Source organism: Coturnix japonica, chromosome 9 (genome assembly GCF_054131305.1).
Source record: "Coturnix japonica strain WE chromosome 9, WE-NBRP24, whole genome shotgun sequence".
Lineage (NCBI taxonomy): Eukaryota > Metazoa > Chordata > Aves > Galliformes > Phasianidae > Coturnix > Coturnix japonica.
Window position 1 is genome coordinate 1,213,076 of NC_140671.1, and position 14,824 is coordinate 1,227,899.

The 14,824-nt window shown below is 37.4% G+C and overlaps 1 protein-coding gene across 8 annotated transcripts in view; it reads right to left on the reverse strand.

Annotated features, from left to right (window-relative positions):
- The window catches only part of CHFR (checkpoint with forkhead and ring finger domains), a 37,174-nt gene that overhangs the window by 9,917 nt on the left and 12,433 nt on the right, over positions 1 to 14,824 (reverse strand). For 4 of the 8 annotated variants that reach the window (XR_014949038.1, XR_014949037.1, XR_014949039.1 and 1 more), the window contains exons 4-18: positions 11,974 to 12,083; positions 11,573 to 11,632; positions 11,215 to 11,433; positions 10,623 to 10,838; positions 9,862 to 10,018; positions 9,491 to 9,645; positions 9,052 to 9,214; positions 8,069 to 8,211; positions 7,722 to 7,841; positions 7,337 to 7,420; positions 6,616 to 6,686; positions 6,142 to 6,229; positions 5,847 to 5,954; positions 5,695 to 5,767; positions 3,718 to 3,870 (exon numbers count right to left, since the gene is read on the reverse strand). Coding sequence is in view for 4 of the 8 variants with exons in the window: in XM_085555531.1 (XP_085411657.1) it covers positions 3,828 to 3,870; positions 5,695 to 5,767; positions 5,847 to 5,954; positions 6,142 to 6,229; positions 6,616 to 6,686; positions 7,337 to 7,420; positions 7,722 to 7,841; positions 8,069 to 8,211; positions 9,052 to 9,214; positions 9,491 to 9,645; positions 9,862 to 10,018; positions 10,623 to 10,838; positions 11,215 to 11,433; positions 11,573 to 11,632; positions 11,974 to 12,083 (1,810 nt within the window). In the remaining 4 variants the exon portion in view is untranslated. Of the gene's footprint in view, positions 1 to 2,149; positions 3,871 to 5,694; positions 5,768 to 5,846; positions 5,955 to 6,141; positions 6,230 to 6,615; positions 6,687 to 7,336; positions 7,421 to 7,721; positions 7,842 to 8,068; positions 8,212 to 9,051; positions 9,215 to 9,490; positions 9,646 to 9,861; positions 10,019 to 10,622; positions 10,839 to 11,214; positions 11,434 to 11,572; positions 11,633 to 11,973; positions 12,084 to 14,824 lie in introns of those variants that run through there. The other 4 variants (XM_085555531.1, XM_015877657.3, XM_015877658.3 and 1 more) reach the window with 1 other exon arrangement.

Sequence of the window (14,824 nt, forward strand, 5' to 3'; positions counted from 1 at the left end):
TAAGCTCTCGCTATAGGCTAAGACATCTGAACAACACAGTCCTACTAGAAGTTAAAAATGGATGTAAAATGGATGCATTTTGTTTGCAAGATGAATGAGCTAATGACTGAGCTTTGACAGAACTGATGGGGCATTAAGTCAAAAAATCAACAGCTTCCTGAAACTAATTTAGTTACAGGCAGTTTGGTGACACAATGGAGTATAGAACACTTTAATCCACTAATATTAATGCAAAACAAGCTTTTTTTTTTACTACTATGAGTTTGAAGGCCTATGGCAGCATACAGAACAATACAACATTTTCACTTTTGTATTACTGAACCACAAGTTTTAATCTCTTAAAATTTAGTCTGAAGCATAAATGACAGCTGGCTTAAGAACAGCAGTTCAGATAAGACTACAACAGTAATGGATATCCAGCTTCAATTACAGGAACAGCAACAGCGCAAAAAATCCTGGAATGCTAAGCTGCAGTTTGAAGTTTAACTGTTCCAGCCTCACTGTCTGCAGCATTAGACAGAATGAGGGTACAGAGGATAACTATTTCCTCCACAAGGAAAGAATTTTAACAAAAAGAAAAGTACTATTAATAGTAGTTATCTGAAATCTTATCACTTATACAAATTAGATCATTGAAAATGCAGAAGGTATAAATATTAACCCAGTATGACATTTTTTTTCTACCCTGCTCTTAAGTGAGTCGTGTTATATAATGCTGTCAGTACAGTCTCTACAGTATTGTAGGAATTTCAATTGTACCCATTAAAAAATACAAAGTGAACATGTTTTGTTTTTTTTTTAACTAAGATCGAGGTGCTGTTTTTAAGCAGGTATTATTTGTTATAAATCCTGCAGACAGGCTCACAATCTTTATGATCCAGTGTGACATCAGTAACAAAGATCGGGGGAGTTTCTGCTAAGGACAAAAAAAAAAAAAGACCTTATATTGAGTTGCTACAAATTCAAGGCTGATATTTCATTGTAAAATTTCAACATTCAAGTAACTGATAGCTTGACCAATCATGAGACAAAGTGACATACATCCATTCCTGCAGTGAGAGAACATGCCACAAAAGAAACAGATTACTCCAGTGATTTTTTTAAAGTTTTTTTTAATTAATAACTTCTTAGTTCAGCAAAAAAACCAAACCAACCCAAAGAGAACTGGAAGAACTACGCTCCACCTTCTTTATAAAAGAACTCTCTCAAAGAGACTATACACTTTATTCACCACTACGTCAAAGCCTATCATAACCACCCTGGCTTTTACAGCATCTATTCTACCACATTTCATGCTCAGCTTCCAAGTATCTCTTATAAAGGAGGTGGGGGTGTGCTTTAAACAGGTTAAAAAATATGCTGCACCTTTACAGTATTTAAACAATTACACCAAGCATAGTTCGTACATTTATCACATTAACTATCATCTGGCAACCATACAATTAAAAAGGTCTAACATATAGAGTATGTAATACCCATGACAGATACTCTTACCTAAGTAAGAGCATATAAAGATCAGGATTTATTCACCCTCCCCATCTGTAAGTTAGTTTCCCATCTAGTCCAATATAAATGACAAAAGAATCCCTTCATTCCATTGCACTACCGCAACCCTATATGCATAGAAAGGCAGATCAATTATCCGTAACAGCAAAATAAAGAGTATTTTTGATGGGAATTTGGAGAACCTCTACTGCACAGGTAGTTCAGATGTTAAGTATGTCAGCTCAATTTCTTTCTCAGGTTTTTGTGGTTTTCTTTTTTTGCCACATAAACATAACTTGAAGTGCAAGTGAGGTTGTACAAGTACTGCAGACATGATTTTTGACCAAAAAAACCCAACTCGGCACAAGAGGCTCGAGCATTAGCACAGAGACAAGTCTGTGCTGAGAGCCCATCTGGGGTGTGGGAAGTAGTGAATGAGAACACAAAGCACATTTCTGCATATAATGTGCAAAGGCTTGATCTCCACAACTGCACTCATTTTGCTACATGCACAGCCAGAGATGAAAAATGAGATAAAAACAGCTGGGGATGGTTGTCCTGAGAAGATAACAATAACCATTAAAAAAATCTAAACATAAAATCCAAATACAGAAGCAACAGAACATTGTTAATAAGACTAAAAGACAGAAACGCAATGTTGTTAAAAAAGTTTCAAGTATTATTCCAGATCCAATTTCAATCCTACTCACAGGAGAAAATGCCCAGAGATTAGGAAGAGAAGTCCACACGAAAGTGTATTTTTAATAGCATACAGGCATGGTCAGCAGACCCATCCTTACGGCAGCTCTTTTAAAAAATAAAAATCTAAACATAAATGCATAATTTTCATTAGCATTCATATTAAGATGTGCGTTACTGGAAATAGTTTAACTCACTGACACCAGTAGACACGATGTGCTGCATCATTTGTGCTCCATTATAACACAAGATAGCTGTGTACACTTTTTCATATTGAAGTATAAATCCTACTCACAAAATAAGGCATACCTAAAAAGAACATGGTATCTACAGAGGTAACATGGTATGCTTTCTTCTCATTCTGTTTCACTCTAAGTTTAATGAAAGAGAGGAATTGGTCCCAGTAGAGCTTTGTGAACATTAACTACCAAATTGCTTTGAAGTAATTAAATCATATTAATAGTGGGAGAGAGTGAGGGGGGGCAAGGGGTGGAAATAGTGTTGGGATATTTTTTTGAAGTGATGCATGGGATGTTTCTGGAACAAGCTCTCCAAAAGGCGTGAAAATAAAAGCTATGCTGTTAATGACAGAGATACCAGCGTCCCCCTTCGTCATTCTTATCCCAAGCTAGACATGCCTCCATATTGCTACAATCTGTCAATTGCTTTCTGGAAGATTGTTCTTTCAAGTAAAGCTGCTATATTCTGTTTTAAATTATAGCTTTTTCTACATTTTAACCAGTGTATGCATGCTAGAGAACAGCTGCATGGCAGAGGTACATACTTAGCATACAATATCAAACCAAAAAAGAAATACAAAAAATGAACCAGTGTGTCCTACTGGCTGCTGCTCTACGTCAAAAGCACTGTTTGGTCTTCTGATATAAAATACTACAGAAGTAACATTAGCAGATGGCTGCTCTGCTTCAAGTATTACCCCAACCTTAAATGCAATTTTCAAATTTCTGTGCAATTAATTTTTGTTTATTTAATGTGAATAAAACCCACCTATATGACAAAACTAAGATAAGAAATCGTACTACTTCCACTGTAACACTGTACATATGGTACAAGCTTTAAGCTAAAACAGCTGTTCCTTGGACGGATTTCTTTTCTTTAAGTGAAGATTCATGTATTTCTAGCCCCAAAGCCATGAGTAGTGACAAAATAGCAGACCACCGCAAAATGCAGTTACAAATATACACGGACAATTTCCTTCTTAAATATTAATGGCTCTTGAAATAATCATCAGATACTCATACAAAACATTTCTATTTTTTTAGTCTAAGGATTATTCTCAGTTTCTTCACAAGTAGTGCAAATACACTCCTTATTCTTAGGCCTTCCCAAGATATGGCTGGTTTCTGTGTGAGTTATTTCTGCTTGTGTTCTTCAGTGAAGCGACACAGGGACGTTGTAGTCATGAGAATGGAACATAATGCTTGCTGGACTTCCTTGGAAAAAAAACAACCAACTACCTCATTCATACACAGTTGTCAAATTCTACAAATTAAGAAGTTCATTTCAGATTACCTGATGCAGAAGTTATTGGTTCCCTGCTATGGGAGAAAAGATCCCCTGAAACCTTGAACTGTACAAGCAGTATGACAAGTTTTTGTCCCCTCTCTACAGACTACAAGGATTCAGTTCTTGAATCGCGTTTGTTCACAAATGTGATTGAATTTCCTGAAATTCAAAGAGAAGTATTAATATGTAACAAAGTTCTCAGAAGTCAAGCAACACAAGAGCTGTCATCTTTCACAGAGTATTTTAAACAGTTCAAAGGAGAACATTTACATGCTAACGTAGCTGCTTTTCAGAGCCTTTTTAGATTGAACTCGGCTAACATGTTACCAGTAACAGGATTTTCAGCATCTTCTGCCTAACAATTGGTAGTTCTAATGTGTACAGAGAAAACCTGTTATTAAAAAGCATTCCTTCAAATCCAGAAGGCAAGTAAAACAGGAATCAAGAGAATTAATTTTGTTCTGAAAGACACTGTTTATTTTTATTAAAGCAGCACTACACAGCTCACTAGGAACCAGTATGGCTCAGTCTCACAATACATTTCTACACGATCTTCTTCTGGAAATAAAATAAGTAAGGTTTTTCTCATTGTATATTATTTAAGTTCAAAGGGAATGGCAAGCCTGTCCGCACACAATTCTGTATAAGGCGCTTTCTAATTCTCTAAAATCTTTCACTATTCATTTGGTTTTTCCTCTTCTTGGGTTATGCGTCCCCTGACACATGTGTGAAACACAAGTTGAAGAGCTGAGAGCATTTTCTCCTTATTGAATCAGAGGAAAGAAACCTTGCCTACATACCCAAACTACTTATCAAAACAGTTTAGCTCAATAATAAACAAACAAACAAAACAGCCAAATATCTAGGAGTGGTATATGAGGTTTTGAGGGTTTTTTTCCCTCATTTCTATGGATTAAAACAAAATTTTAAGCAGCAACCAGTAAAGCTCTAGAACAGCTAAAGCTGGAAAAACAAGCGGAAAAAACCCTTCTCATTCTAGATGAAATTATCCACCGAAATATGAGTGCAGACAACTGGAGAGTGCTTTGATACTGAATTAACTCCCTAGTGCTTCAAAATAAAATCTCCTGTGGGAAAATAGACAGCCTTGTAACATGAAATTACAGATAACAGCAGAGCTTTGAACTAAATCTGCAACTTAAATTCCAAATTATTTTTGAAAGGTATTTGGTAAAACTCTGCATTTGTGTGTGGCTGGGGATTAATATTTTAAGTCGTTTTTATGATCTGCTTGAGCGAGCAGTACAGACTGGTTATTTTCAACCCACAGTACCTGAGATGTTAAAGGAATTACACAAATTGCGCATGCTCATTGAAGCATTAGAAAGATGCTGCAGAATCTACTATCCATTATAAGCAATTTCTCACTAAGGAGTAACAGCTCCACATGCCTCCTTTTGCAAGAATGACTTGGCATTGGTTACCAATAGCCTTCCTTTTTGAAAATCAAGGATGAAAAATCTGGATGAATAATTCTAGTGAATGACCGGACACCAGGTTTCCATTATCACATTCCAAACTTTTCTTCCTTCCCTTGCCACAAGTTACTCCCTCCAATTTATCCTTTAATGTTTACCCCTTTAATGTTTGTTGTAGTTTGCTAAAAATCATTTCTCATAGTTCCAAAAGAAACAGCAAAGGGCTTATTAGTTATCTGCACAGTATTTTCAAGAAGCACTCAAGACATGACCAAATGAAAATCTGCCTGAGGCAGAGAAAGATACGAATGAAGGAGAAGTTAGGGGTAGAAAACATCAATTTGAAAGTGCTAGTGGTACCTTCAGACATGCAAGAAGGGTCCATTTCCAAGCTGTGTTTAAAAACAAACAAAAACCCACAACCCAAAGCTCATTCACTTTTACTTGTACTGCAGCAGTGCTTCTCATGCAATTTTTAGCACTCCAAAGGCTTTGGTTTTAAGCAAAAACAAAAACCCACTGCTTTCTAAAAGGTGTGACTTACATGGCATGATGTGCTTTGACCTGAGTTCGGCAGTTGCGTCCCCAGTAGCAATCAGGACGTGATGTGACAGTCACTGCAAGGAAAAGAAAAAGCTACAGTTATTTATTTCTGAAGCCATTAAATAAGTCTGTACTGTGCAAAGTTCACCTCACCTGGCAGTTCAGCAACAGGAATATTTTGCCTGTACTGGTAGGCGAGTTCTCGAAAGCTGCGAAGGCCACAACAGTAGCAAAGCACTGTGTTCCCAGTAATTCTGTAATCTGGAGAAAAATACAGTTTTGCACATAATGTCAGTGTAAGGAATAGGAAATCCAATTTAACAAAAATGTCATGACATCACAAGTTATGTCTATACAGAACATCAAACCTCTTGATTTCTCACTCAGTTCTACACATATATGCACACACACAAAGACTTACATGTGGACAAAAGCGAACAAAACATACCTGACAGCATAAAAACTCCTCTTTGAAGAGCTAACAGACTTTCATTTAACATATTCTTCCATGTCAAACCCCTGGATGCCAGGTAATCCTGAAAAAGAAGAGTGTTTCATACTGAAAAATCTCCAAAACTAAAATGACACCAAGCTCTCATTAGCTCTCAAATATTTCCGAATGTAGATCTAACTATGCTTTCAAAAATGGGATGAGGCTGCTTACGAATAAAAATAGAGCAACAGAATACCATTTCTTTTAGCTTTCAAATCACCAACAAAACTGTACCAACAGTATCCTTCATTCAGAGTATTCTTTTCTTTTGTTAAATGAATGTACAGAGATTTCCATCAGCCACACTATCATTTAACTTGGCAGCTGCCAGACATACGTGTTTGAGAAATTAAATATCACTATAATTTCATGAGCAAATCTTAAACAACACAAATTTATTATTATGTATCATACAGAAAAAAAAAATACCTTTAGGATATCTGACTCATAGTGGTTGTTATTTAGGACTCCATCTAAACACTTGTCGCCAAGGTTTATTTCTAATTGGAAGAAGAAAAGAAGAATTTTTATTTCTTCCCAAACCCTTTGGCCTTCACATACATTCTGAAGGCTCATTTGTTTCCTGAAGTAACACAGAGGCTCATGCAAGCACCAAGCACATGGCCGAGTTCAACACATGCTGAACACATACGTGCAATACATCATTTCTAGCTGCAATCAAAGACAAGACACTAAGACTTCAGAATTTCACCTTCAGTTCACAAACAGTACTACTGATCTGCACAAATTTACAGTGTTATTAAAGCATATTCTACAATTAAATCTTTTCAACAATTCTTATTTTTCAAAGCATCTAAAACCTTGAGCTTTGGAAGACTAGAAAAAAAGCTTTCTTTCTCAAATTTCTAACTTGTTAACATCAGACATTCAACACTCTTGCAATGATATTTGTGGTTTTCCTGCTAGGTTGAAATACATCACGTTTTTTTAATGCTGGAAAGCAATATGCTCAATGCTAAGGCATGCACATTCAAGAATCACTGATGTTTGTAGAGTGAGGGCACAGCCTCCATTTCCTTTTGCATAACTATGGTAGTCTATTGCATTTCATAAATTATCCAAAGTTTTAGGTAGACAGAAATTATGGCAAAGAGAACAGACTCATAAGAAACACATAATTCCAAAATACCACAGAATGGTGCCAAACAGCCAAAACACGCCATCCGAGTGCAGCCCCAGTATAAGTGACAGAAGGGCTGCAGACAAACAGTACCTGTAAAACAGCAAAGAAAAACCCTGTCAGGATTGCATACAACAAAACGCAATGGACTGTCATATTTATAGCAAGAGTCCTGATAAGCTTTGTTTAAGAAAAGTACATCTTCCTTATTCAAAAAAAGGGATTAATTAATACATTTTATAAAGGAAGACAGTTTCATGCTTTAACAAGAAGACTCCAAACAAAGAATATAAAATAAAATCACTCTTCAAAATAAACTTAATTTTCATTAAAATAAAGATAAACTTATTTTTCAAAATTTTTCTCAAGTTTGACTACAGAACTATGTACAAACATTGTTGAGGAGCAACATGAGGATTCTGTTCACGCTCTGCTCTTCGGTCAGGCATTGGCTGAAAGCAGCAGGTGCAGATTACGTGACTTCCTTGAGCAGGACACACATATTCCTGGACAGCTACATGGGTGAGAAAAAAGTAAGAAAAATGAACAACTGAACAATGCAAAGAATTACAAAATGGACTAGGAATCCTAGAGAATAGACAAAAATCTAAACGTAACAAGCAAGCAATCATATGATATATATATATGCTTCATATATATATGTGTGTATATATATACATAAGGGCTACAGCTCATACACCTCTTGTCTGCACACTGCTAACAAGACTTTGTGACACTGACCTGCAGGAAAGTTGGCAGACGTGGAGGGTGCATCTCCCAGTGCTTGCATTCCTCCTGCTTCTGTCTCCTGGCCCGTGCCAGGCAGAGCTGGAACAGAGTGTCTCCGATACCCCGGGCACTGTCTGCATACTATATATGGCTGACTGAAAAAATAAAATAAGGTCATAGGAAATCATACTCAAATGCAAATATTACTCATCACTAAGCTAGACAGGGTTGATTATACCCTTCAAAGTTTAATTTGGAATTTCTTCATCCAGTAACACAGGGAGGTCCACATAACTCAGTACCTCACGGCTATGAAGGATGCTGTAGCTGTAACAAAGAGTACTGCGAAAGAAAGAATTCTTAATGGCTTCCAAAACAAAACAGTGGTGTGAGTAGAAGCAGGATTAACAAAGCTGGAATAATGATCTACTGGAAGACTTTTTCTTTTCTCTAGATATACTGCATAAAATGCTTGCTGTTGAAAAAAGAAGAGCTATTTTGGTGGCTAGTAATCCCTTGGTCAAGCATCAGCTGCTTTGGTAGCACACACCTGGTGAAAGCAGGATCCCAGATGCATTAATTGCAGCTGTACTCGTATGGTCATAGACTGCTGTTTTTCATAACAAAACCTTATCCAGAAATCAGTTTTCTGTAAAGCAACTGTCACAAAGGACACTTCCACACTTCATGAGATGCTGTCATACTATTCAGGAGAAAGTTGTTAGTCATAAACTGAATCTTACTGGGCTTCAAGGAGTTTCAATTTAACATATTCGTTTATTGATTGCTTAAGGATGGCCAGTATATTGCAAAGATTTTTACTAGTAAAAATGAACTTGCCTGGAAACAAGAGAAAGGTTCTTTCTGGAAATGATTGTGGAAACAGTATCAGTAATACCAGTGCTCTGAACATTTTTAGAAGGTAATTAAATTTGTATGTTTAGGCACTCAAGAACAAGCAAATTCAATTCAGTGCACAACTTAAACAGACCTACCTGATATCTGAAGATTCACTGTCTACATCTGACAATTCCAGCAAATCTTCTGAACTTCCTTCCTCGTCTGAAAAAGATCTCCGCACTTTAGGCTGCAACATGTCTTGAGTAATTTTGTTTCTAGCATCCATGCTACGTACATCATCTTCATTACGACATTTATCTGTATGAAAACCAGAAAAACAGAATTCTTCACATTTGTTATGTCCATTCTACTCCATTTACGCAGGAGTAGCATTTTTGTTGCCATAAAATTTGTTTTTTGATAACAGTTTGAGAAGATCTTGGTTTTTTTTTGCACTCTTGTCAGAGAAAACAGGGTACTATGAGTACTCTGTATATGTACAGATACCTTATTGGCAATAGACTTTGTGCATACATCAGCTAAACAGTAAATGTGTGAAACACATCAGGTTCTGTTACACACACTTCAACTTGCCTGGATGCTGAATCAAATAAGCTTCAACCAAGTTGTTCAGGATGTGATTTTTACAAATACGTTCTACTGGACAACGACAAGTTGGACACAGAGAAGACCTTTCCATCCATCCTGAGTAGCAGGCAGCACAGAAAGTATGCATACAAGGCTGCAAGCTGGAAAACACAAACAGAACAAGGAAACCCTAAATATTTCATTTTTTAAAGTTACATTCATAACACTTTAAAAAACATATGAGATCTGCTTAGAAAATAAGAAAGACTCATTAAAAAAAGTCTTGAAGTGTTTGTAAATACCCCAAATCTTCCGGTCACCTCATCCTGTTGTCACTGACCCTATAGCACATGAACAGTTTTATAAGTTATACTGACCTTACACAGTCATGCAGCAATTCTTGGCAGATAATGCAAGTTAATGTTTCCTCCATCTTATCTGGTTTCACATTTGATGTTTTGGCATCTTCGGAGCCAATTTTAATTATACATTCAAGTGGAGCTGCTGCTGGAAGATTTGGACAAGCACCTTCATCTACAAAGACAGAAAATTCCACAGTATGTAGATTTTGAGACTTTTTTTTTTCCCCTCCAAGTGTTAAAAAGACCATAAAGTTACACACAAATTCCTTGTTCACTGACAGTGGCTCCACTAAAGGCTCCTGCTTTTCACATAATGGTTTCTGCTAATAAAGTCATCCTTTTCACTGGATCAGAAACCAAGCAATCAAGAAAATAAGAATCAAAAAAGGACTGATGACTGAATCTGGAGATGGGAAGTCAGGCAAATAATGTTTCTTGATTTGACACAATACAACAACATAGAATTACATTATGAGGGGGAAAAAGTTACCAACACCACACTAACCTAACAGAATCACAGACCTGCAGGGGTTGGAAGAGGCCACTGAGTCCAACCCCCAAGTTAAAGCAGGTAACCTTTCAATCCCTTCTAAATTTGATGAGTGCCTTTGTATTTATTTCATGTTAAAAATCCACACTTAAGAAAAATAAGTTTCTGTTCACCTCACTGGGTTTCCATGAAAAATAAAGAGCATTAAATTTCTATTTTACACTTTTAAATTAACTTTTAATAATAATATTAAAGAGGAGGTTGCAGAATACTGAAGCATACTAGCCTCCTTTTAGTCTTTTCTTAGCAGGTTCCAAAACTTCTTCCTCCTCTGTCCTTTGAGGACCCAATTCTGCATTTTCTTTGTCACTGATTTCTGAAGTGATTGCAGAAATGTCAGCATTCACATCCAGCTTTTCATGTTCATCACGAAGTGCTCTTAGACACATAGATTCTAAGATGGGCAAAGCAGGCACAGGAGTGAAGAGTGAGGATTGTGATCCTGAAAAATGAAAACAGAGAAGTGAACACAGTTGCATACAGATATAGGACATGAAAAACAGAAGTTACGCAAACGCTGATGACGCACATACATCAATCCAGACATCTATACAGGAAAGAAGGATGCCAAAGCACAAGTAACGTATGTATGGTCACACTACATGCAATCCGACTCAATCTGACTAATCAGAGGACCTGGAAAAAAAGGCCTTTAGTTGTGTAATCCTACTTAAAATCCCATTCAAAGTGCAGAGCACGGGCTTTTTAACTAGAACTTATAAAGGAAACGCGAAGCACCCTGAAGAGATAAGGTTAAAGTTAAAATCTGGTCTAACAGCTGATAAGATAACAAACTAAGTACATGATACGACTCTTACCAGATGTAGAAGGATTATCCTGTTCAACAGATGCAGACTCAATAAGAGAGGTAGAAGAAGCATTAAAGAGGTTAGATGTAGAAGTAGATGGCTGTGGTTCCTCATAGCAAGACTGAGTAGCTGATGGTGATGAGGTAATTTGGTTCTCATCATTACTTCTTCCTGTACTTGAGGTATCTTTGGTCACATGGCATTGGTTTTCTACATTAGCTTCTACAGCTAGAGGGGAAAAAAGGGAAAGAAAGATCTGTGAGAGTCTTTACATGATGGCTTCAGAATCCCACGTAATCAAACTCTAAAAAAAAGCACTGTTAGTCATTGGTGCTTAGCTACCATTCTTGAATCTTTACTTCCTTACCTACTGGTTCTTGAGTTGCATCGTGTTTTGCGTTTAAGGATTCATAAAGATAAGCAACGTCTGAAAGAGAGAAAAAAATATTAAACAGAATTTTAAAATAAAAATCAAGTAACCTGAATCTCACAAAAACAAGTTCCACTACGGGGTTCTGAAAGAAGTATTGGGTATGTGAACAGGACCTTATCAGTTATCACTGCATGCACCATTTCTTTCAAATCTGCTCTTCAATGTGACAGTTGCTCTTGTAAAAACTCGCAAATCTACAACTTGCTTCTACACATCAACAAATTATTCGCCTTAAATTGAAATAACCCTGATTAAATTGTATTGATGTTTATTTTCTCTTGCGACATAAAAAAGACTACACAGTTTAAAAAACAAACAAACCATCCTTTACTTACTGTTCTCTGGCTCGTTTTTTCTGTAAACAACATAGATCACATCTCCAGTTTGTAAAGGGTGCGTCTGCTTCTTAACCACTTTTAGTTTATTAATTACTGTTCCATTAGTACTAAAAGGAAAAATAAAAAGTTCTAGGTTATGTTCTCTAATTAACAATGGCAGTCTTCTAAGACATTCTGGCACACAGGAACTTCTGTATAGTAAGGGATCCATTACTGGTGTTCATTTTGTTTCCTTTTTGCTTCAAATAGGGAAAAATTTAAACTCCAAGGTTACTTAGGCCATCTGCAGCTAAAACCCAAGAAGTCAGGTGAAAGAACCATCATGCACAACTTAAAGGAGAGCTGGAAAGAATTATTTTGGTATTTATAAAAGCTCCAAGACTTACAGAAATTAAACCAGGAAAGAAGCGAATATGAAGCACTGCTATATTAATGAAGATATCTTTGCTCTTTCGCTGTGAGTCATGTTCAATATCCAAGCTCTTAGCTTTTAATAATTCAGTCATTATTCAAATACTGAAAAAATTTAGCTACCTCACGATAAGCTTCTTTCAGGGCTGGAGCATTCTAGAACTTCAGATTCCTGCCATTCAACATCTCATAATTAGTACCAAATATGAAAGAAAAGAAGATGCTTTTTCCCCCTCAGCAGAGCACCTCCTCCAAGAAACGACAGCAAACCTTTGCTGCCACCTCCTGGAAGGCACTGCTTGTTCTCAGGACACATTCCAGTCTTTCTCAAATGGCCCAGTTTTTACCTAGAGGGGAGTGATGGTTGTTCAGATATAAACATCTTCTCCTCATTGTTTTTCCTTTAAAAAGGAACTTGAACCTGGGAAAATCTCTTTGTTTAGCAAGACAAATAGCCTTTGTACTGATGACCTTTTCAGACACAACGTTGAAAGTGTTGCATTAAAAAAGCTAAAAAGGCAAGCAAGCCTTTTGGAATAGCCACAGCACATCTTGTTCAAAACATCACTTCTTCCTTCTCCCTCTGCAATCGCTCTCAATGCCTACATACACGAATCCACTAATCCAACACATTAAGAAGCAACTTTAAGCATAAACAAAGAAAAAACTTTGGATCACAACAATCATTGTTCCATGGATATTTTATTGTCTTATTTGCTAATCACTGGGGTTTGTTACATTACTACTGGTTCTGTTTACCCAATAATTTCAAGTCCTCTACACATATTTCCTCTCATCTGCAAATTATGGAAATTCTTTCAAAAATAGATTCATGAACTCATCATGCTACCATGGAGGTTAATAACAACATTGACCATCTACACGTATTTAATGACATTCTTTGATTTAGCTACATAGCAAAAAACAACATCCACTCAGCCCAGCCATCCCATGTCAGCTGCCTCCTTCAATGCATTCCTTCTCGCCAGAAAAATCTGAGCTTAACCACAGCAATGTTTCCAAACTATTTCCCACTTAACAGCAGAAAAAAGCTGATGCTGCAGTATTTTTCTGGGACTCTGGGCATCAGTACTGCCAGCTCAAACATTCAGAACGCTTCTTTCAGCCTGCTTGATTCTTTAGAGCTTAGCCCGATACTCAGTGCAAACGTCAGAAGACTCAGAGGAATGGAGTCTTCTGCAAATAGACACACTAACTCATTCAGTTTTCTTGACCCAGCAAGAGATAACTATACTTCATACCACCACACAGGCAAGCAGAACACTGGAATGACCCTAGTTCTTTTTTGTCAGCTGCACGTAAACATAACTTGCATAAGCAGCTGATGTCAGTACTCCATAGGCACGCAGCCCATCTATGACATCAGCAGTTTAACAAGTCCCACCTTTTCATGAATGCAACATGTGAAAAAATGAGTTTAATTTGGCTTAGCTAGTTGTTGTGGGTTTTTTTGCCAGGTGGGAGAGGCAAAGAAGGAAAGTTTCTGCTGGATAATGCTGGACAATGACATTTATAACCATTCCCTAGAGATCCCAGGATTTTCTTCTCTATAAGTTGCATTTCATCCCATGGCTTCTTGGAATACAAAGTTTCCCAACAGCCACAAACCACTGGGGTTGTCACATACTACCTCTAGTTACAACCTAGATGGGGAAGGGGAACTAAACCTTTGTCAAGCCTCAAAGTAAGGGCTACATTCAGAACATGCGAGAGTTGGGCTCTTGAGAGGGACCCAGGAAGACTGATGGGAATACAGCGATAAGGTCAAACCCAGCACTCTGCAGCTGGGATGGAACAACCACCCACAACAGTAAAGGCTAAGGACACATCAGCAAGGGATCCTGGTGAATTTTATGCCTAAGCTTAAGATCAAGCACTTTGGATTTATGCCTAGGTGTAAGTCAGCAGCGTGCCTTGGCAGTGAGGAAGCCCTACAGCACACGTGGTTATATTAACAAGGGTGTAGTCAGAAGATCGAGTGAAGTGATTAACCCCCTTGCTTGGAAATCATTTGCCCAGACCTACAGTATTTCATTTAGCTTTGGAACACCTGCAACAAGGAAAGTCATGATAAACTTGAGAAAGACCACTAAAGAGCCACTGGAGTGGCCAGTGGGCCAGAACACAAAACCCAGATATAAACTTGTGTAATGAAGCAGAAGAAATGAGCTCCTCTTAATATCAGCACAGCCACTCATTAACAAAGCGACAAAAACTCTGCAGGAAGATGTCAACTAAATCTCATAGATTGTGCCAGCACTGCCCCAGAAGATGCACCCACTGTTCAACTAAAGGTTTTTCTAGAATATTCTCCAAGCCTCAGGAAGCATCCAACACTAACCTGAACCATCAGAACAAAAGACCTATCTGCATCCCAGCACATTTGAAAAGGAAACAGCAAAATCAGCAAGGTACT